At 47.2% G+C, this 23058-nt stretch overlaps 2 protein-coding genes across 2 annotated transcripts in view; one reads left to right on the top strand and one right to left on the bottom strand.

The window, feature by feature from the left end:
- Window positions 1-7809, top strand: part of PODXL (podocalyxin like) — a 42126-nt gene extending 34317 nt beyond the window's left edge. The window contains exons 5-9 of the mRNA XM_057380903.1: window positions 2425-2581; window positions 3945-4000; window positions 4077-4241; window positions 5569-5625; window positions 6799-7809. Of these exons, the coding sequence (XP_057236886.1) occupies window positions 2425-2581; window positions 3945-4000; window positions 4077-4241; window positions 5569-5625; window positions 6799-6993 (630 nt within the window). The 3' untranslated portion in view covers window positions 6994-7809. The remainder of the gene's footprint in view (window positions 1-2424; window positions 2582-3944; window positions 4001-4076; window positions 4242-5568; window positions 5626-6798) is intronic.
- Window positions 7810-18688: 10879 nt separating this feature from the next.
- MKLN1 (muskelin 1) overlaps window positions 18689-23058 on the bottom strand; it is a 93671-nt gene continuing 89301 nt past the window's right edge. Inside the window, exons 17-18 of the mRNA XM_057380902.1 lie at window positions 22143-22197; window positions 18689-20229 (exon numbers count right to left, since the gene is read on the bottom strand). Of these exons, the coding sequence (XP_057236885.1) occupies window positions 20108-20229; window positions 22143-22197 (177 nt within the window). The 3' untranslated portion in view covers window positions 18689-20107. The remainder of the gene's footprint in view (window positions 20230-22142; window positions 22198-23058) is intronic.

The raw sequence follows: 23058 nt of genomic DNA, 5'->3' as shown, positions 1-23058 counted from the left end.
AGTTAGGTGAAGCAAGAAGTGATGATGACAGAGGTGTAGCCTGAGCTGTGGTTTGGCCACACAACCCTCTGTCCATCCCCTAGTGGTTCATCCCCCCTCATGTCCCCCACCAGGACACAGATGTGCCACGGAGCTGAGTGCTTGGACATTGGGGAGCACCAGAACCCGCTGCAGTGGGAGATGCAAAAGCCACAGCAGGAGCTCTCAAACCCCCATGAATTGCTGTGTGACACCCCTGGTGTGGGGACACGGGACAGCCCCCGGGGCAGGCAAAGGGACTCCCTCACCGAGCAGGGTCGTGTTCCCCCTCAGCCCGTGCAGCTGGCGGGGGTGGTTTGTTGACTCAAGTGCTGTTACCTCATTCGGGGATGTTGGTTTTAGGTCCCCGCCAGTGTGGGAACCGGATCCGAGCCGCTCGGCAGCGCCTCTCAACTCTGGCCAAGGAATGCGAGCGGCTCCGGCGGCGAGGGGGAGCTGCCAGGGGYATCCCTGCCGGCCCAGAGCTTCCCCCTGCCCCTCTCCAACCCTGCCAATCCCTCCACTTCACCCTCCGAACGGCTTTAGGCATTGCTCACCAGCTGCCAGTGAAGTGGTCGGGTTTTAGCCTCGCATCCCGTTTCCCTCCCCACCCAAAAAAAGGGTTTTTTTTTTCCCCCCATGGGGTGGTAGGGGGAGAAGGGGATTATTAAGGGGGTTATTAAGGRCTGGGGGAAAGCAGGGCTGCGGCAAAACCTGGGGAAGGAGGATGCAGCGAGGCAGCAGAGCCTTTCCTCTGCCAAGCAGAAAGCGCYGCACAGGCAGGGATCGGTGAATCACAGGACATTGCAAGCGTAGGAGCACAACCCAGCGTCCAGACGCGATAAAAGCACCGCCACCACCGAGCGACAGCCCCTTCCTCCTCATCCTGCTGGGAACCGGCTTTCCAGGGAATGCTGCCCTCGGCACGGGGCAGATTCCCCACCCGGATCTTTTCCCGGGGATGGCACAACCCCACAGYGGAATTTTCTCCCGGTGCAAAGCGAAAGGACAGGCGGGGGTCAGCTCACCCTCGCACCGTACCCGGGACCGGCTTTCCGCCCAGGAAAGCGCATCCTGTCTCCACTGCTGCTTCCCAAATATTTAGATAAGATGGGGTGAGATTAGGTGCGTCCCTGGGCCGGGCAGATCCCATCCCCGCGGGGCAGTAAGAGGGATGCTGCCGGAGGTGTTGGGATGGGAGGGGAAGGTTTGGGGTGATGGAGCAGGCAGGAGCAGAGCCTKTCCCAGCCAGGCACCTCATTTCAGCARGGATTGAGGAGTTTTACACACAGCATCACCTGCACACGCAGGATTTCTGYACACAGGAGCTGTATATATGGCACCTCTCATACAGGACCTGTGAGGGCCAGGTCTGTGCACAGAAAAATGGAATCACTGAGGTTGGAAAAATCCTCTAAGATCGTCAGGTCCAACCAAATCTGCTCCAAATCTGCCACTAAGACATATCCCCAGGTGCTACATCCACACATCAGGATCTGTTCATGCAGGAGGGTGATTCCCTGTACCTTATAGGGCTCCCAGCTGCTATGAAGCATCGAGAAAAAAACTCAGGAGCACCTCAGAGGGAGCTCCATCCACCCCTCTACATCTCTCCAGAGATGCTTTCAGTTTGTCTAGAGAAGCTGTGGCTTCCCCATCCCTGGAAATGTTCAAGGCCAGGTTGGTTCAGGATTGGAGCAACCTGGGATGGTGGAAAGTGTCCCTGCTCCTGGACAGGGGTGGGACTGGGTGGTGTTTCATGTCCCTTCTAACACAAACCCAAACCCAAACCACTCTGTGATTCATTCTCTTCCATCCAAAAACAAAACACCRTCTCCTGCTCTTCCCTGCAGAGCTGTGGGGAAGCTCCAGGCAGGACAGGGACCTGTGTTGGTGGGGACAGAGGGCAGAAAAGCTGGAGATGCCTATGGGGGAATTGTGGGGCTGCACAGCCCTGCCCTGCTCCCGCTGTGGCCCCCCTGGCCTCACCAGCACCCCCGCCCCGCTTCCCTCAGGGACCTGCTATTCCTGGAACACCGAAAGCTGCGGCTAACAGATAAGACTGGTGCAGGGCCCCGGTGAGGAACGGCAGCCAAGAGCTCGGCTTCTTGTAAAGAAACTACTTTTAAACTTTTCCTGTTCCCTGGGAGGGCCGGCAGCAGCCAGGCAGTGCGAAGGGACGAGGGAAGATCTCAGAATCCATTTGGTTGGAAAAGACTTCCGAGATCATCGAGCCCAACCCATGACCCAACACCRCCTTGTCAACCTCACCACGGCACTGAGTGCCATGTCCAGTCTTWAAAGGGTCATTCTGTAAGGATGGGACATCCTGCAGCCCTTTGGGGCGGGATGTTCCTGGGCAGTCCCTGCTGGGGGAGCAGTGCTGACCTTTTGCTGTCACTGCAGGATCAGTGGAGGGCTGACAGCAGTGACATCTCCTTCTTTGAGAGCTTCTGCTCGACGGCGCAGCGCGCGTTCGACGCCGGCAGGGACGGCTGCACGGTGAAGCTGATGGCCTGCAAACCCCGCTCYCACGACTGGGCTGTGCATGTGGTCCTGCACCGTGAGTATCCCCCCAGTGCTGCCTTCATTGGCCAGTTTTAATTATGGCACAGACACGGTTAATGGGATAAAAGGGTTTTACCTCGGTGTTCAGGATCCCAGGTGCACAACTCGACGGAAAACGCATGAAACGCCAGAAAATGCACACTGCGTATAGCACGGATACAAATTTTATAGATTTCACTAATTAGCACATCTATCTAGAATTCTCCAATAAGAAACACAATAAATGCAGTAATGTCCCCCTGTTCTAAAAAAAAAAACAAAACAAAAAACAACCCTGGAATGAGGCCAGAGCCCAGTTTACACAATGTGCTCCAGAGAGAAGGCTCCATCCTTTAGGGTTAAGATAGCACAGGGCACACTGACACACAACACTGAGGCTGGTTGGTCTCTCTGCCCAGCAGAACCCTGAAATTAAGCTGGAATATCAGGCTACAAGATTTATAGGCATGTAGGCTGAGGGTGCAAGGGATACATRAAGGGTACAGAAATGWCTAAAAGRRTATATRAARTATATRAAAGGTATATAAAAAGTAAAGGCAMAAATCATCAGGMATCATACYSTCCTGCTGGAGTGGGAYAGGATGGCAYTGGGGAYCCTGGGGCTGGAGGCCTGRCAGAGCCYTCAGGTCCACCAGAGCTTGGCCAAGGGGTTCCATTCCTGCAGCTGCCCCATCCCAATGGTTTGGGAGAGGAGCAACAATCCCAGAAATGAGCTGTGTGCCCCAAGGAATGCACAGATCCCTCTGCTGTGTTGAATCAAGGCAGGGACCAATCTTCAGGAGGGAAGATTCCTCCCAGGTAGTTTAAACTGAGTGCCCAGCTCAAATCCTTCCCCAAAGACCACAGAGAGGAGCTTCTTGCCCATGTCAGAGCCCTGTTGAGAAACCCAGCTCAGCCTGGRGGTGCCCAAACATTGCTTTAGGACCAGGGTGCTGGGGAGATGGAGACATCCTGCTGCCCCAGTGTGAGGGGGAGGAAGGCCTGAGCTCCACCCTGCTCTTACTCATCATCAGAGCTGGGGTTGGGTGGGTGGTCCAGACTCCACACCTGACCTCAGTAAAGGCACCCAGGCCCTGGGGACTAATCCTTGAGGAGCCAGTCACAGCCCCTCACTGGGTCACGGTAAATCACCCACTGGAGATGGATGGTGGGGCCTGGGGGCTCTGGGGCTGTTCCCCATCCTAAAGAGATCCTGGCTCCTTGTCTGGCTGCAAAGCACCTAAAAGGGTTGGCTTCAACCCCACACATCTTCATCCTCCTCCTCCAGAGAAAGGGTCACCYCACTGACCAGRGAATGGGGGCACAACCTGCCCCMCTCACCCCACCCTGTGCTCACTGAAGCCTCTTTCTTCCCCCAGTTCCCCTGGACTCTGAAGAAGTCCTCAAGGAGCTCAAGGAGGACAAGTTAGAGAAGGTAAGCGGGTCCCTGGTCACAGGGATGTCCCCAAAGGTGGGTGGCACAGGAGCCTGACCTGTCCCTTCTGTGGCAGCTCGGCATCGTCAACATCACCTCTGGCAAGATGGTGGAGGACATGACCATCACYGACGAGTTCAGCACGCCCCTCATCATCACCATCATCACCCTGGCCGTGTCCCTGCTGCTCATCGCCGCCATYTACGGCTGCTACCAGCGCTTCTCCCACAAGAAGGATCAGGTAAGGTGGCAGAGGGCTGGGACAGGTGTCCTGAGACCTTTTTTATCCCAGAAGCATCTTCAGGAGATGAGGATCATCAGTGTTGCTGTCTCTGCTGCTGGAGACATCCTGACTTGCCCAGTGGGCATCACCCTGGGTTGTAATTTTGGCAAGAAAGGTTTTCTCAGTSTAAARCCCCATCCCAAAAAAACAGCTACAYCCCTCAAAAAAATTCTTGAAATACTTTTATGAGTAGTGGAGCTGGRTTGGGTGCCCAGAATCACCTCCAGGGGTGCCAGGGAGCCCAAGGCTGTGTGCAAGAAACGAGTGGCATCSACACTGCAGGGCTCAGCCTTTGCAAGAGCTGGGCCAGGGTCAAATTTCAGAGCAGGAGGTGCAGGAGTTAAGCAAGAACCAAGACAGAAAGTGAAAATAATGTGATTTTTATCTCAGGAAGCAATCCTGGGTGATTTTAGTGTAGGATMCACCTGCAAGGACTGGCCATTCCCACGCCCTGGGGCACTGACGTTTGCACTGGTCCCTGCTGCTCTTCCTGAGGATTTAGCTCTGGGACAGACAGAAACAGAAAGGGAAAATAATTATGAAATCAGATTATGCAATCAGGGTAAAACACCCTCCTGATGGAGAAGCAAACATACTTCAACCTTACTTCAAATCATTTTCCCCTGGACCAGCTCATCCTTCCTCAGCGATCCCAACCTCTGCCCCACAGGAAAAGGAGGGATAAAGCTTTAAATATTTACAATACAAGGTAGGTGAACACAGGAGGGAGGGAAGAGCAAACCAATGCCAATGTCAGACTTGTTTGTACTTACCAGGTTTGATTTTTTTGGGAAGAAATAGGGGAAGATTCAAGACCTCAATAAATATTTGACCTGCACTTTGGTCCCCCTGGAGCTTATGGGATCATCCCCTGGATGAAATCTCCCTGGCTGGGGTGAAAAACATCCCAGCAGGGACAGATAACAGCATAACATGCACATGCACCATGTTGTCCAGAAAAAAGGTAGAAATAAGATATTTTTAGCAATGTCCCTAAAATAACCTGGTGCAGAGGAACAGATAGCAGTCCCAGTTGGATGTTCCAGAGGTAAATTCCCACCAGGCACAGGGCAAAGTAGCAAAACCAAAGCAAGGGATGTCAGTTCTGAAAATCAAACACATCTCTCCTTCCTGGCTTTGTTTTCGGGTGGTTTCTTTTGTTCTCCTTCTGCTTCATTTCCAAAAATGACTTGAAAGTTTTTTTTTTTTCTATTTTATTTTTTTTTTCTCCAACCCTCCCCACCCCCCACCTCCCTCCCCGTTGTTTTACCTTGGAAATACCCAGAACATCCACCCTGATGTCCCCGGGTTTGATGATGGACATGTGGCCCTGATCTTTAATGTGAGTTCCAACACAGGGATCGGAGGGGCGGGCGCCGCATCCGTAACACCCCCGGCTCTCACCTCCGGCGCTTGGTAGGGCCCCGTAGCTTTTAACAGGACTAAAGCCCAGCTTTAAAGCCCCTTTCCCCTCGCTGCATGGCTGGAGGGTGCCTTGCCATGGTGGGAGACCAGCAATCCCATAGGGAGGCAGCCYTTGGGAGAGTCCAGGTGTGTTCTCTGCTTTCGAGCGTCCCAAAATCTCTGCCCCAAGTGACACAGGGGACCCCCAGCAGCGCCTTTGCAGCCTCTGCCAGCACCAAGCCCTGCAGTTTTGCTTCTCCATCCCTTTCYTTCTCCATGGATTCCCTCCCACGCCTGTCTCCTGACATTTACTAGGAGCACTCTAATAGAGCAAGCTGTAAATCCAGGCAGATTTTAACAGGGCTCCCCAAAAAGCAAGGACTGGAGTTCCCCCACTGAATCCTTGTAGGGAAGGATGGGATGAAGGACCCACTGAGAGTTCTGTGCTTCCCAAAAAGGGCTGAGCAAGGACTGGAGATCCCCACTGAATCCCTGTASGGAAAGATGGGGATGAAGGAGCCCMGGTGGATGCAAAACCACAATGGTCCAGGGTTCTGCCAGGGAATGAAGGGATGAGTCGGAGCCTGAAGCACATCACATCAAAGGAGCAGGGTGACAAAGTGACTGATTCCATCCTTCCCTGCCTGGTTTCCATTGAGAGTTCCAGAATAAGGAGGGATGACACTCAAGTGCTGGCAGGTGGGAGCTGCCCCTGAGTAAAAGAGAAGGAGAATAATAAAGCAACTAAAAAAGACAGGGGTGAGGAGAAAGGGGAGGGGAAGAGCAGATTTGAGGTAGGCAGGCAGGAGTTGGGATGCTGTGATGCTCAACCTCTTCCCAAGCTCCTGGGTGGAACAAACTGAAGCTGGCAGCTGCTCCTGGATGTTTTCCACGTGTCTCTGGCTGCTCTTTCTTCCTTCCCATCATTAGCAGAGTCATCCTCTTGCCAGCTCCGTGCTATCCCCTCGCTGCCCCCCACCTCAACCTCACCACAGAAGTCTCTATATGTAGTTATATAAATCTACACAGGGCAGCTGTCACATCCTGAGGTGACACTCAGAGCATGGCCAGGGTGTTTTCYAGTGGGATTTATGATTTTCTTTCCTCATAGCAGCGCCTGACCGAGGAGATGCAGACCATGGAGAATGGCTACCACGACAACCCCACACTGGAAGTGATGGAGACCTCCTCTGAAATGCAGGAGAAGAAGGTGAACCTCAACGGTGAGCTGGGGGACAGCTGGATCGTTCCTCTGGACACCCTCATGAAGGAGGACCTGGAGGAGGAGGAGGACACGCATTTATAGGATGCAGAATTCGATCAAGAGAAAAACGACCGTTCCCCGAAAATCCCCCATAAACCCTACACACACGCACACACAACTCCAAAATAAGGCAGAATTCCCCCCAAAATGAGAAAAACCCTTAATGAACTAATCGTGACCCCCTGTGCCACCACATGGGGTGCAGGATGGAAGAGGAAAGGACATGAGAAGACACCTCTGGGGCACATCAACACAAGCCACTTTGGTGGCCACATCTGGACAAGCATCCTCCATCCCCCACCCGCCTCCCACACCAGACCTGACCAGCCAAGGGCAAATAGGGTGGCTTTGCTCCTGAAGAGCTGCTGGTCCCCTYCCATCCCACATCTGACCACGCCACCTGCATCCTCCAGCTACGGAGCGATTCAAAAACCAAGAGAAATGAAATAAATAGGACGGGAGATGGAGCACGTCTGACAGCAAAGCAGCACCTGGCAATTAGAGCTCGAAAAATCCTCTGGCCCACGCTGTTTAGTCATCACCCTGCCCTCCCTGACGCCCAGGTATTGAGTGGAAAAAGCTGGAACAGCCTGTTCCTTTTTAATCTGGTTTCCATCTTCTCCTCAGAGCTAAAACGCACAAGAGGCCCACGTTGTGCCATAGGCAAACGGATGCATCCGGACCCAGCAGGATGGGAGGGATGCAGCRGTGCCAAGGGATGCTCAGCCCTGCTGCCAAGGGCTGTGGAACAGATCCTGCACCCACTTGGAGACCAAGAGGTGCAGCAGCTTCTTGTTTTGAAAGGATGAGGTGGAGGGATGRGAAAAGGAGGAATTCCTTGAGTTCRTYCCTCTTAGGAAGGGTYTGGAGACCAAGTGATACCTGGMACTAGTCCAGGAGTGATTTGGGGGGTTTTGTGGTGCAGAAGCCCAGCTCTGGTGCTGCATTTCCCTACAGAATGCCTTCCAGGAACTATACAGCAGCATCTCACTGCTCTCATCCATCCTCCATGGGACTGTGGGACACGTGCACCACGATGGTTTGTGACTTTTGAGGGCCCATTTTCCTGAGTGAGCAGCAGAAGAGGTAAAAGAGCAGCAGAACATGAGCCAAGGGAGCTTGGTGGCAATTCAGGGTTTTCCATCAGTACAGATGTTGGTGTTTCCTCCCCTSGAGGTTTAAAAGCTCAGTCCACGCTCTCAAGCTGTTCTTCACAAGCCACTAAAATCAGAGACCTGCAAAACAACGTCCAGCTCAGCAGCAAAGCTGGGACTGAGCTTTGTCCTGCAGCCCTTGGTTTGTCATCCASGTCTCCCTGTGCTGAAGTCTTTAGAGGGGAGAAGAAGAGGATGGYTGGACTGAGGCCATTTCTGGATTCTGACTCCCCACCACAACTCCCAAATGGCTCGAAAAGGTTGGGGAGAGTTTCATGCCTTTGCTCTGGTGAAGCAGCTCAGCCCTGGCAGAGGCAGGGATCAGAGCAGGCTCCATTCTCCAGCACACGAGGACCACAAGGTCACTTGGGTGAATCTCCCAACACGAGGATGGTGCCAAGCCCTCTGCAAACCAGAGGAGCTGCAGATAAGAGCAATGCCCAAACATGACCCTTCTCCCCTGCTTGCCATAAACCAAGGCACGATGGGGAGATTCCTTTGGGCTCTGCCACCAACTCAGCCTGATTGGGATCTGCTCCCATGGCTGCCCTGAATGAGGGGAAAAGCAATGGGAATCTTGGAGAAACCCTGGTGGAGTTGGGAGTACTCAGGAAGGAGAGGATCGGGGTGGTTCGCTCAGCCCCAGGACAGACGCTGGCAGAAGACACAAGTGGCTCTTCCCCCTTCTCTCCTGCACCGAAGGGCAGAGTCTGAAGTGTTCAAACATTTATATTTTTGTATGTAAATATTCCTGCTATTCATTAGCAATGTATTCCGCACACTTCACTTACCTGTGCACTGCACTATGGGGAAGTAATTTTGGAGGGGAGGGGAAATAACAAATAAAATAAAAATTACAAAAAAAAAAAAAAAAAAAATTAAAAAAAAAAAAGAAAAAAAAAAGAAAAAAAAAGAAAGAAAAAGCGAAAGGCCAGCCTGGTAGGGGATTAAAATCTGACACGAAATAGGAAAACACCTCTTGTCCAAGAAACTCTGTGCCACAGCTTTGCCCCTGCTCTGGCAGCATCAACTTCAGCTCTTTAAYGTGGCCACAAGGCTCAGAGAACTGGCTTCGGTATCCACAATTGCTCTTGTGAGGATTTTGGCCTCCCAGCTGCCCTGAGAGGTAAGCAGAGGGTCCCTGACCTCACATTTCTGCCCTTCCCAGAAAATAAMCACAGTGAAAACACTGGGGCAGCAGTGATGCTGTGGCTGCAGGGGCTGGAGCTGCCACGAGGACACCCCTGGCAGGGCATCTCCAGGTGGTCAGGCTTTGGCATGTGCCTAAAGATTCCCCCTTCCCAGAAAGAGATGCCAAAGTGCTTTAATGAGTCAGGTCCAAAGACTTTCCGAGAGAACCCTACAGAGGCTTGAGATCAAGGAACCTTAAATCTTTCCGAGCAGAGACCAGTGAAGATATTAACTGCTCAGCAAGTGCTTATAGTGATTTATATTTGAATAGGAATTGTACATTTATTTATTTTTCCAGACACCATATTTTTAAACCACTAATATTTTATAGTAGATTTTCCTTCCCCTATTTAAAAGAACTATTTCCACAGGAAAGCAGTACTTTTTTTTTTTTTTTTTAATGTTTAGAACATTCTTTTTTTGAAAAAAAAAAAATCAGGTAGGAAATGCAGCAATGAGCATCTTTGGCCTTAACCCTTCCCTTCGTAGACTGTAGCCATAATTGTTAGACCAAAAATAATAAATAAAAGATTTACCGAGGCATTTCCTCTCTCCCTGCCCCTCCTCCCTTCCCTGTGCTCCTCTTCTCTCCCCCAAAACAGCTTTAACATCTCCCACACGTTGTACAAAGAGATTCTTGCTCTTACCTTTTGGCGAGAGCTTTGCAAGCAGCTCAGATGTCCTTGCAAGAGACTTTTCTATTTTCACATTCATGAGGAAACGTGTAAATACTTTTAGGAGCATTTTATCTCCCGCTCACAGTGCCACGACCCAGCTGATGAGGTTGATACTGTGACTGTTGCCTACAGAAGACACACAGAAGTTATAATCCATGAGGGACTGGAGAAGGAAAAGCAAATTTCCCAGGTGGTTACCTGTTGAACCTTGCACATGTAGTAGAGTTCTTACATACTGTGTGTAGCAGCATCTCTCACGGGGACAGGAGTCTGATTTACACTGGAATTTACTGAGGAACTGGATTGTAAGAGATTATTCTTGCATTTTCCTACAAATATATTTTGAAAGCATCATGTATTTCTGTCAATAAACATTCTTATGTAAAAGATTTGTTTCTTTGGCTGAGTGAGGAGGGGGTGGGCAGGGCAGAGCTTGTGCTCCAGGGCCACAACTTTCTGCTTTGGAGATGCTCAGGAAAAGCACGGGACCAGCTGGAAAAAAACAACCCAGACCTTCAAGGTAGCCAGACGTGGAACAGCTTGTATTTCTCCCAGGCACAAGGAAGTATTAGAGTGGTARAAAACCTATTTTATTTAAAAAACAGAGGGCTCAGAGGGGTGGGAAGCTGGGGTGATGTCASGGCATCCCCACCACAACCAGAGCACTTGAGCTCTCAGTGCCTTCAGGCTGACAGAGAGAAAAGGCAGCTCACCCTGGCTTCTGCATTTCACCCTCATTTCTGCATTTGACCCTCATTTCTGCATTTCATCCTAACTCACTCCTGGCCTGCAGCCCCTCCTGGCACTCAGGTCAGGCTGTGGAGGAGGGAATCAAACCTCACACATCCATAAAGCAGGAGAGGCATCACCCAAGGGCAGCAGAGGGTCAGCAGCAGCGTGGGCAGTTCAGCAGCTCTGTTTGCCTTCAAGTGCCCAAAATAAAACATTTTGTTCCAGGTTAAGTTTCTGCTTATGTAAAGAAAAAAAAAAAAAAAGGAATTTACTTGAAGTGAAATATTAGAAATCAGCATTTTGCAGCAGCCTATGTTCTAAACTCAGTGTTCCTCCCCAGTAAAAGTTCCTGTGAATGTTGGGAACAATCTGGATTTATGGGATACTGACTGAGCTCATCAGTGACRTTAGGGAACAGGGCCAGACATAATGCACCACTGGTTTCACAATTTCTCCACCACTACAAGACCTTCACAGGCATTTTTCCGCTCTCTGAAATGATGTGAGAACAAACAGCTCTTAAATCAACACCCTTGCTAGCATATACATTTTTATTAAGAAAAAAATGAACAAAATACATTCTCTCCTTATGTACATTACATACAACATAACTACATTTGTAGATATTCCTCGTATCACTCATTCATTTATGTACAGCATGGGGCTCACACACCAACCCAGAAATCATCAAAGATGATTTATGCCAAGGAAGAAAATCAACACTCCAGGCTGAACAAAGATCATCCATAAAGAAAAGGGTGGGATGGGGAATCACCAGAGTCCAGGGAAGATGCCTGCAACCATGAGTTTAACACAGGAGCACAGTCAATATTTGACTTGTCCATTAAAACACATGAGCAGTTCACAGCTTTCATCACCCCATGGATGCTCCTTTCCAGCCCAGGGCTGCCCACACCCCTCAGCTCAGCTCTCCTGTGCTCAGGTGTCCCAAACAACTGCAGGACAGACACCACAGGGAATCCAGACAGACACCAGAGCCTGCAGGATTGCTGTGGAGATGCAAACGCTTCAAGCTGGGTGCCAAAACAGAACAAAGAGGCCAAATTGTGGACAGGGAGCAGAMATTTACACTTCCAGCACTACACAGGGAGAACCAGCTTTTGGGGGCCACACCAGGGTGCAGAGGACAAGATAATGAACACTGAAGGTCCAGACAAACAAACCATSACACACTACAGTGACACCATCAGAGTAGAGGCAATAGCTCAATAAACAGCTCAAAAACCCATCCTGAACAGGTAATGTTTGATACCCAACCTGCCCCAGGTCCTGTCTACATCACCAACTCCCTAAAAGGAGCAAATGCAGCAATTTCAAAGGGCAAACATTTAAYGAGGCTCAAAACTCCCAAAATGAGACAATCTCAGCATCTGAATGCACAGTGTACACCACCACCAGCCCACAAGGATGGGAATGTCACTTCCAATTAACTGGGAATGAGCTACAGACTTCCAATTTCTGTCCCTCAGTGAAGTTGTCTGCGTGGTTCGGGGCCTCCAAGACTCCCATGAACACATTTGTTTGTTTAATTAAGCTCTTTTCTCTGCCTCACAGTCTCCCCAGCACCCCCTCATTTCCTGCTGTGGAGGAGGGAGCGCTGGAAGACACAGCAGAAAATGCAGCTYTAGCAAGTGGTAACAGCTACTAATAACGAGGAGTTTGTTTTCCTTTCCACCACCCCACACAGCAGCTTCTGAAGTGAAAAGTGTTTTGCACATCAAAACATCAACGGGAGGGACAGGAATGAGGAGGGAGAGATGAAGGCAATATTCACCCTCCACTGCTAGTTTGCATTCCCCATGACCACAGCAGACAGGACAGGAAAACAAGTCRGCAGCACAATAGTTCTMAATTTTCCCCTTTTAAGAGCTGAGTTTTTGTCAAAATCTCAAAAAAAAAAATCACTTTACAGCCTCAAAGTGGCCTTTTAATGAACAGACCCTGTTCACACACCGCAGCACTTCTCTGGTTAGTGAAACACTGAGTAATTGATTGAATCCCTTGGTTACTAAGTCTGGATATTTAAAGCATATTTTCCCATCACTGGGGAGAAAAACCTATCCAYTGCTATTTGGGATGTGTAGATGACTGCAACCACTGGAACCACCATTGTGGTCTAGCCTCCCCACCATCATATTAATTAAAAACCACCTAATCTCCTTTAATCGAACTGGCAGCTTTCATCASAAAGTTCAGGACATTTTTAGGTTTTAACAATCTCTTAAGGCAGTCAGACCTGATCCAAAAGCCAGTGGGGCTGCATCACTTCTGCTCTGTTTGGGCAAGGTTAAGCCCAACTGGCTTCTTTGCAATTGCTGTGGAGAAAATAAAATTTGTATTATTCTTTCTGGTGTCTTTGGGGTGGAGAGGGGCCAAAGCTCGAGGTGAAGATCCAGGACTAGAAGACCCTGATATTGCATCACTTATCTCTGAAAAAGAGCCACAGAATCCAGCTCACATTGTAAAATCAGCTCTAAACAGCAAAGCTACTGGTCAGGAGAGTCCTTCAAAGGCCTTCCACAAAGACAGAGCACATCTTACACACATACTCACATCAGCCATCCCTGTATTAATCCCAAGACTAYTTCTCTTCTAATTCCCTCTGCCCTGCTACACTGCAGAAATAAACACCCCAGTACCAGTGAAAGTTTAGGGATGATGAGAGCAGGTGCAGGAACCTAGAACAACTTGAGGGTTGGTACCATCATCTTTTTCTTCTGTTGACCAATGACCACACTCTTGGGGTCACACAAAAGCCCTGAGATGGGAGGGGAAGAGTATCACAGCACTGAACACGGGGCCATGGAAGAGCACAAAAAAATAAGTGTGTGCTGCAGTGGGAAATCATCTCCCACGCTTCCCTGTCCTTACCCAGGGTAAGAAACAGCCCTGGAAAAAACAACGTTAAATCACAAGGATCCTTCCTGTTTCAGAGGCAGCAGGAAGRAGTTTTGCAAAGGAAGCAACTGGAGTTTGATGTGGAGAAACTGATGCCTCAATAACCACTACACAGCTCTAACCTTTAACTCTTCTGGAGGTACCCATTAAAATCACGGAAGTCTGAAGGCATTTTAACAGCAGTGAACAGTCACACAGGAAAAGAAAAGTCAGAATAAATGGGGAAATAACCAAGGGGTGCTAGTGATAAGACTTTCCTTTTAAATTAGTAGCAAACCCAAAAATCAAACCTGACTGAGCCAGTTTTGAGCTGTTCACTCACATCCCTGTTTCCAGGAATGAACTGTGATGCTGCGCTGGAGCTGAACAGTCGACTGAGTTCTGACAGCACTCACACTCTCCAGGTCATCAGTAAAAGCTGTGCTGACTTACAGCAAACAGCTGAAAGCCARGGCAACGTGGAGCTGTGTCTGCACCAAGTATAAATTAAGATTTCAGGGTACCAAGGTGATGCACTGACAGCAGCTCTGTTGGAAGCAGAGCACTGAATTTGGGTCACAGCAATATCTGGAGTTCATCCCTATCAAACTGAGCCCATGAAAGCAAAGCAGACAGCAGCAGTGAATTCTCCTCAGGATCTGTGTTTGGGGAAGATGCTGCCCTGCAGAGCTCCCCACCTAAGCCCTACAGCTGGAATTACACGCAGCCATCGGCATCCTCCTCGGAGGTTTAGGGATATAATTGAAGCACACGTGGATAATCCCAAACTCCAGCCAGCTCTGTGACCTCTGCCAGGAAAGCCAAAGGGATACCTGCTGGCACCCCCTGTGAGGCTCTCCTGTGGGACTCTCCAGCAGCAATAAGCAGGTCATTAACTGGCTTCCACTCCAAAACCGCGTTTGGATCCATTGCCTACAGACAAAAGCATCTGGAGTCAATTTATCCAAGCGCTGAGCCATGGACTCTTATCCTGGTTCCAGTACAGTAAACCTACTTTTTCCACTCCAACTTTTCATTATAACAGAAGCTTTCAGTAAAAGAGGGATTTTGCCTATAAGCCATTACCACAACTTGAATAATCTCCAGAATAACCTTTTCCATGACAGGGTATAATCAGATCTCCCATTCCCACAGGCATTTAGATACACTAACAAGCTTCTGACAGCACATTTACATTTCAACAGTATTTACAGCTTATATACTACTAGCAATCTATATCAAGAACAAGTCATATGGTTGTTCTTAAACTCTCTTCTCACAAAATAAGACCCATCTTCAAATTAACACATGTACTTATTAAAATAGGCCAAGCTCAGTGCTTCTATAATCTTTCCCCTAAACCAAAACACCAATAATTTTAATTTTTTAACTGGGTCCACCTCTGTTTCGGTAATAAGTACAGCTATAAAACAACACAAGCACTTCCAGAGACATACATGAACTGCTTTTACTGTCAGGACTTCACTTGACAATAGCCAAACATTCCTTAACTCTGAGCCAACTAATAAGCTAAAATTCAAAGCATACACGGGGACTCGAGGTTTCACAAGACATTTTTCCACTTTTAAAAACAAAGGGACCAAATGGAAATGTTACCTAATAATTCTTGCCATTTTCCCCAGAAGTGGCACAGCATTACATCAGCAGAGCTACTGCCTGTACAGGGATGGGTGGTTGTACAGAAGTTATTCAAACTTAAARTTCACTCAATAAGCTCTACAAAAGTATTTATTTCTTGATTCTGCAATGCAGGAGGCAGCAARAGTGCTAATAGTATTTGTGTTACAGGTACCTACCACCCCCTGCATTTGAAACWAGCAGCATTAATACCCATCTTTCTCACAGTAAGAGCAGCAAACAGGTTTGCAGTGTTCCTCAGGACACTCCTCTGAATCTGTCACTAACCAGTGCAGGTTGGCACAGCAGGGCCAGATCAGCACACGWCTTTGGGACAAAGGAAACTCCCTTCGAAAAATGTGCACGCATCAGGAAAATGGTTCAGCAAACAGCTGTTCCACAAAGCCCTATGGAAAACACTCTTCCAGAGTCATTAYTTGGCTTTGGAAGGAGTTTCTTCTGGAAGAAGAAATAGCTAATGGAGTCCTGGACACATGTGGCTGCCAGTTAAAGAAACACACAGATGAGCTGTGGCAATCCCTGGCCACCAGCTGCACACCTCTGCCACCCTCCTGGGAACAGGTGGGTCTGGTTCATTTGCTTACTGACTCCTCAGACTAAATCTTAAATTATGAAATCATTAAAYTTTCAGGCTGAATAATTATAATCAATGACCAAAAAGTTTCAGCAATTTCATTTAACTGTATCGCTCCAGGASAATTCACAAAGGGAAGCTTTTCTTTGCTCTTTAGGAAAATTTCTAATTTCACTCTCATTGCCACTGCCCCAGGCAATGACTCAGAAAATCTTTGACAAGTGGGTGTTTYCAGACTGGTTTTCCACAGTAAGAGGAAGATTTGGTTAACTGCAGCTCTGGTAGGAAGCTCCAGCCTGATCCCTGAGCCAGCCCTGTACCTGTGTATACCCAGAGCTATCCCAGGTAAACAAAAACCAAATTCCAGAGGTTTATTTACACAACTGGGTATGACTACCTTAACTACCCATGCAAGATGCCATCTARGGAAAGGGCAAACTGAACTTTTCCAAGACAAAGTTCTCTTCCTCATTATACTCAGCAGAAGGAAGAGATTATAGGAATAAACACATCACAAATACCTTTAAAACAGCCAGAAAATAAAAACTGCAATTAATTTCAATGAATATTTTGCATCATCCTTCAGGCCTTCCCAGGACCAATACTAGCTGACGGGATCCTCAAAATAAAAGGGCAGAGAGGTGGCTATAATCCCATTTAACAACATATAACAAAGTCCTTCTGCCACATGACAACATTTTGAAACACACTGCAAGAGCAGAACGTGCCTGGAGAAGTAATTTTGAGAGAACTCTAAACAAGTTCTGCCTCATGACTACTATGAAAGGTTGTGTAAGACAAACATTTAAAAACTCACTTAATTCTACCTAATCCAAGCAACCAAAACGTTAATTCTGAAGGGTTTCATTTCTCTAAGAAAATGTGTCACTTGACAGGAACAATATAAAGAACAATTTGTTTTCCAAGGAGATGATCTACTGAAGGATATTTTAAGAGTCAGTGTCAGTGAAGACCCAAACACAGGGATTTCAAAGGATRTTTTTAAAAAGCTAACCCAAGACTGAAGGTTGGATGCCTATASCAAGTTTACCCCACCCTGACCTCCTCTAGCTTTAAAAGACATACCAAAACCTTGTAACTTTGGCTTTAAAGACCCCAATCAGGATGAATGAGTCCCTCTCCAACAAGGAACTACGCTTTCCTTCGCAATATCTTATTTACAAGTTAACACAGAATTTACAGATAAAACTATTCACTGTAGTGCAAAGATTATGTGGTGTCAAGTTCACACACAAAGTCACCTTATAAACTAAAGGCAAATAGAGTATGTTTGTCTTGTCTAAGCTAAAGAGCAGCTTCAGACACAGCCTGCAAGCAACGATGGTGAGGTTCGAAGACTTCTCACGCACAGCTTGGATATTTATAACCTCGCATGCACTGGGCTGTGAAACATTTTCAGGTGGCTGTTTTCAGATCCAATGGGTTTCTTTTCTGTTTGTATTTCGGGCTTTTTGTAGTGAGCACAWCTAATGCTTTCCTGGAATATCACCAGTGTCTTTAAAGATCAGCATGCAATGAAATTCAAACTGCCAGTGTCACTGCCTGACAACAACTGGCTGASTTTGAAAGGAAATTTATACTTCACTGCTCGGAATTTTGGATTAGATTTTAAAGCAGGTAGTGTAGCATACACCAATGCAAAGAAATAATTTTGACTCCTTGCTTTAAGGACACAGCAAAAAAGAAAGAACCTTGGCAAAGCCACAAGAAGCCTTCCCTTTGGATTAACCTCTCTGGCCACATGGTGCCTCTGCTGCTCAACAAATACTGCAGAGCTGAGCAAAGTTTCTGCTGGTTAATCAGCAGCTGTAATCCATGAACTGTGCTGGTGCGAGCGGCATCGATCTGCTCAGGACAAAGGCAGGTCAATATTTGATCATCCTGAAGTGCTCTCGTTAGCTGGGACTGTCAGTCCTGCAGAAGCAACGTTCCCCACGCTCAGACAAATCATCGATTTGCACGATGCTACAAAACACAGAGCTGAGGCTGCCAGGCTCTGTGAGCACCCCCGGCRCAGAGGACAATGAGTTTGGATCGAATTCCTGTCACACAAATCAGACCTGACACGATGCACTCTCACCAGCAGCACCATTCACAGCTCGGGGYGCTCCTGAACTTCTCCTGCCTGCCAGCCAGGGCTCTCCCATCAAGGTCTATCTTTTGGGTTCTTTTAGTCATCCAAGGTGGACACAAAACAGTTATGAAGAGCTTGGTTAATCAGAGAACTGTCACAAAGAGCCTGGAATCATGGAGTGAAGCTGAGGATACAAAGCAATGAGATCAAGTGCTAAGGGAGCACAGCAGCACTAAATTTAAGTACTAGAGGGTTGAAGATTTTGGTTGGTTGCATTGAAAGTGCTCGATTCAATCTCAATGGAAGCAACAYCTTAGCTGGAACATTCCCCCAGTATCTACAATTATACTGTATAAACTCYACATTAATTAACAAAGCCTCAGCACAGGTAGCACACCACAAAGCTCAGCAGTGATGTATAACTTTCCATATCAATAGGAAAAAACCCTGCCATGTTCCAAAGAAACAATTCCATCAGATTTCATTTCCCAAACCGAGTGGATTCTTCCCCAGACAACTGATTTGCCAACCACTGAAGTGCACAATGTCTGAACAGTCTCAAGTGACAGGTTAAAAACACTTCATCTGTACAGTCCTCCCTGAAGACAAGCCTGGCCTCTGACATACTGTTCCTTTCTAAGTGATTAAACACTAGTATGAGGTTTTTAAAATTTATTTCTAATGTACCAGGACTACAAAAGTCACACAAAGAACATGATAAAGAGGCAATACAATCAAAGCAAGCAGACACTCGAGCTCTGAAAAAGACACTTGACTAACTCTTTATTTCAAGAGTCCAAATCATCTTTGCACACACAGGACTTCCACCAAGTTCAACAGGAGCCACAGCGGGTGCAGCAATGATACCCAACTGGCATGAACACTGCTGGACAGAAAGTTTTGCAGTTTCATATAAATATTTACATCTGCCAGTGTGTACTGAATGCTCACRGACACCAAATGCAGAGTTTCTAACGCTGGGTATGCGTGTCCTTCATTCCACTTCACAGTGCAGCACCAAGCCCTTACGSTGTTTATAAAGAAGGCTTTCAGCAAGAGGAAGAATATATTTTCTATACATATGCATCAGCTCATTTTCAAAGAGATTTAAGCTAAAAAGGCCTCCCTCACATTCAGATCTAGGTCTAAAATGCATTGACAAGGGAGCTGCACTACACAGGAAGGAGACAAGCTGTTGAGAGCAACRCCCTGTACACGGACACGTGGACAAACGCACACAGAAGCACGTGGAAACGAAGACAATCTGCTTCAGAAATCCTACACCCAACCCAGGGTCAGGTTGCAGAGGTTGGGGATGTGTGTGGTGGAAGACCCAGTTCTGCCTGGCTCGCCGAGGACCCGCAGGGTTTCTCAGTGGAAGAGCAGAGCAGCAAAGAGATCAGTCCCTGAAAAGGGGCTCTTGCGGACAGAGACCGCGCTCCCGTTTTCCAGCGGTATCTCTGAGGTTCCCTCTCGCCTGCCAGGTTTAAGTGGAAGGCTCCAGAGAACAGGAGACAGGGATGYAGGTAGTCAGTTTAAATGGAGTCTCAGATGCAATTAGACACTACTGTCAGCACGACTCTGGGACGAGGAGACAGATGGTTTGGAACACGCGCTCGMATTCCCACAACACACCGCGAGTACGAGAGTCAGGACACAAATGACATCACCTCAACATGTGCCAGTGTCCTGCCACCAAGTTATTCAGCGCTGAGGATGGAGTTGTAGGATGAAGCAATACATCATGACTAGCTACAAATGAGGAAAGAAAAATCTCTTCCCCCACTTACTCAGGAAACCCAAAATAAAACCCATCATATTTAATCCCAGACAACTCACAAATCTCAAATTTTCCCCCATAGGCAAAAAGATCACTGCATGACTGGGTTTTATTTCTTTTTCTTTTCCCCCCACCTTTTCATCTTACATTTGCTAACTCAAAATCCAAAGTCAGAAAAAATATATATATATTTAGTCAGAAGTACGTCAGTTACATTTTATTAACCTACTCCAAGGGAAAAGCTCCAGGGATTCACCATACAAGTATATAACCCCTTTCAAACACCTAGGGGTTACTATATTAACTTCATCCCAGCAGTCAATCAATGCAGTAAAAAAATTAAAATACTGAAAATGGATGCTTTTCCCCTCTTCCACRTGTCCAGTGATTGCTCTGTTACAGCGTGATGAGGTCCACCAGGTTGCCTTTAGGAGGGGTCATGTTGTCCGGGAAGAAGTTGACTAATGTGTCAAAGAGCTGAGTTCTCTGGGCATACGTGTGGTCAACGTCTGAAAATCCTGGGGGAGGAAGGAAAGGGGAAAACAAATCAGTCCTCACAACCCCAAATACTCAGTTTAGCTGTGGAACTGTCCATTTGGGATAAATGTTAACATTTTGCTACTTCTGCTTCCACTAACAAGGCTGCCAGCTCTATGTCCCACTACTGCGAGCACATATAGAGAGATGATGTCACCCTAAATCAGCACTGCCATCAAAATGCCATAAAAAGTAATAAACAAACTCCTGTCAAGCTCATTGACAGCACTGAAGAAACRGGGAAAGCAAGAGTTCTCAGGGGATGGCTCTGATGTCCCAAAAAAACCAAAATCCATGTAGCTATTTTTATTTGGTGCCTCATTTCRTCTGTCCTTGGGCTTTCTTCATTATCTTCACTGCCATAACCAGAACTGCTCCTTGGATTGCTTGAAGTTTTCCTGGAGACAAGCTCTGCTGACAGCASGAGTCCCAACTCAGAGTTGGTATTTACTCACTGGACTTGCACCTGGCTGCATCTTGGCACAGGGGAGCTTTGCAAACCAGTTTCTGAAATGCTTACTCCCAGCACGACAGGGTTTGGTTTGCATTGTTTATCCAAACCCTGCACTAAAACCATCAGCAAGAACAATAGRGCAGGCACACAACAATTTCCTCCACTTTGGATTACTTCCATTGCTGCTATCTCAAAGGAATGCTTTTTAATTCAGTGAACTCACTCTTCAGTTAATCAAAGTCAACCAAGTTAATCAAATCAAGGAGGGCTGGGGTTTTTGTTTTATTTTCAAAGCACCTCTTGACGTACATGTCCTCCTATCTGTAAAGCCAAAATCTGGATAAAATACTGCACTGAGTCAAAAACTAATTCATCTTTTTAAATGCTTAAAACTCGGGGAAAGTTTTGAGGGTGGGTAAGCACTAGTACAGATTGCTCAGAGAACCTGTGGATGCTCCATGCCTGGACGTGTTCAAGGCCAGGTTGGATGGGGCTTGGAGCAACCTGGGATAGTAGAAGGTGTCCCTGCCCATGGCAGAGAGGGTTGGAATGAAATGATTTTTGAAGGTCCCTTTCAGCCCAAACTATTCTATAAATCTATGAAAAATCCAACTTTTCTGAAACTTGGTTTTTCTTTYTTTAAAAAAAATTAATCTTACAGGGTCAACCCAATGTCTTCCAAACCACAGGAACTCAGCAGAGCTTCCTCATCCAGCAGGGCAGAAGTACAGTGGGCTTTCTCTTTCCCTCAATTTCTTGGATTGAGAATTATACCTCCATCAGAAACTGAAGTCATCCATTCTCTTAACAAGAGCGCAGTGACTTGAGGACACCCCAGCACTACAAGGATGTAATTTATCTCTGTAGCCCTCTTACAGCTCACCCGGGATGACCCTCTGRGATCTCCTAAAGAGTTAACTGGACAGAGCAGTGAAACAAATCATGGCTTTGGCTCAGCCCTCCTGTTTCCAGCCCTTCACGCCACTGTTTTCTTCGCTCTTGACACTCTGCCCAAAGAACTCGTTCTGCAGAGAACAGAGCGAACCAAACTACTCCAGGAATTGCAGTTATCACAGCAAACAGAGCCGTAGCCATGCTGTGAGATTCCAAAGTGACATGACAGGAGGTGCTTTATTCTGACCAAAGCTTCTGTTTACTTGGGTAACAGCGAAGGATCAGATGTAATAAGAGACACAAAATGATCCCGGGAGGCATTGGTTTAAAACCACTGATGTTGACARATGTTTTAAATATGGGCTTGAGGCATTGGACACTGGTCATTAWAAATAACCTCTCAAATGTCTGGGTAGTGGCACTTTGCATATTGAAAAGAGCCTRCAATGTTGATAGGAACTATAACATTTGATATAAAAACCAGTAGAAACTAAGAGCAATTATCAAAAGGAACATCATGTAATTCTTCTGACACACAATACTCACCAAGAGTCGTGAAATCCGAGCCAGACTTAAATAATGCTGAGGCAAGAAGCTGAAACTGCAGAAGAGGAGGTAAAGGGAGAAAGAAAGAAAAAAGTGTTATTCACCACACAATCCCCAAAGGATTCATAGAAGCCCAAGTAGCTTTAGAGTTGTTGTGTTTTCTCTACACAATCCTGAGAACTCCTGTGCCATATACATGAATAACAGCAGCAGGCACTTTCACATGAGCACTACAATTTGTCACCTTGGCACAAGTCGGATGGTTTTTCCTAGAATTAGAGCAGTGTTGATGCAATGAAAGGTAATTGATTGAGAGCTCTAAAAATCTCGTTTTTTTAACATATAATTTTTTTGCCTCTTTGGCAGAAGATAGAGTGCCTTCCATACAATAACATTCCCAGRGATTAACATGGTACAAGTGAGGCAGCCAGGGATTAGATGGCCCAAAAACAGGGTAAATGCTGGAGTGAGCATGAACTTCTTGAACACAGAGAAAGCTTTCCCAGAGAAGCTGTGGATGTCCCATTCCTGGAACTGGCCAAGGCCAGACTGCATGGGGCYCTGAGCAACTTGATCTAGTGGGTGGCATCCCTGCCCAYGGCAGGGGCTTTGGAACTCAATGATCCTTAARGTCCCATCCAATTCAAACCATTCCATGATTCTAATGGCAACAACTTTTCTGAACAGCYAGAGATCTCATATCACAAATTCAAAGCAGTGTCTTCTTAACTAAAAATAAAAATTCTTTGCTTGGGAACATCAAGACCATGAATAAAACATGTTTTAATTAACACATTTATGATTTTATTCTCCTTCCATTTCTCATTGATAGACACTGACCACAGTGTCTTCCTCTGCCCCTGACTGCTGTTTCCAGTTGCCCAAGGAACAGAAAAGCTTAGTGCTTTGTCACATT

This window comes from Malurus melanocephalus, unplaced genomic scaffold (genome assembly GCF_030028575.1).
Source record: "Malurus melanocephalus ecotype Western Australia unplaced genomic scaffold, MMel_1.1 scaffold_477, whole genome shotgun sequence".
NCBI classification, from domain to species: Eukaryota; Metazoa; Chordata; class Aves; order Passeriformes; family Maluridae; genus Malurus; species Malurus melanocephalus.
This window is presented reverse-complemented; position numbering and strand designations above follow the sequence as displayed.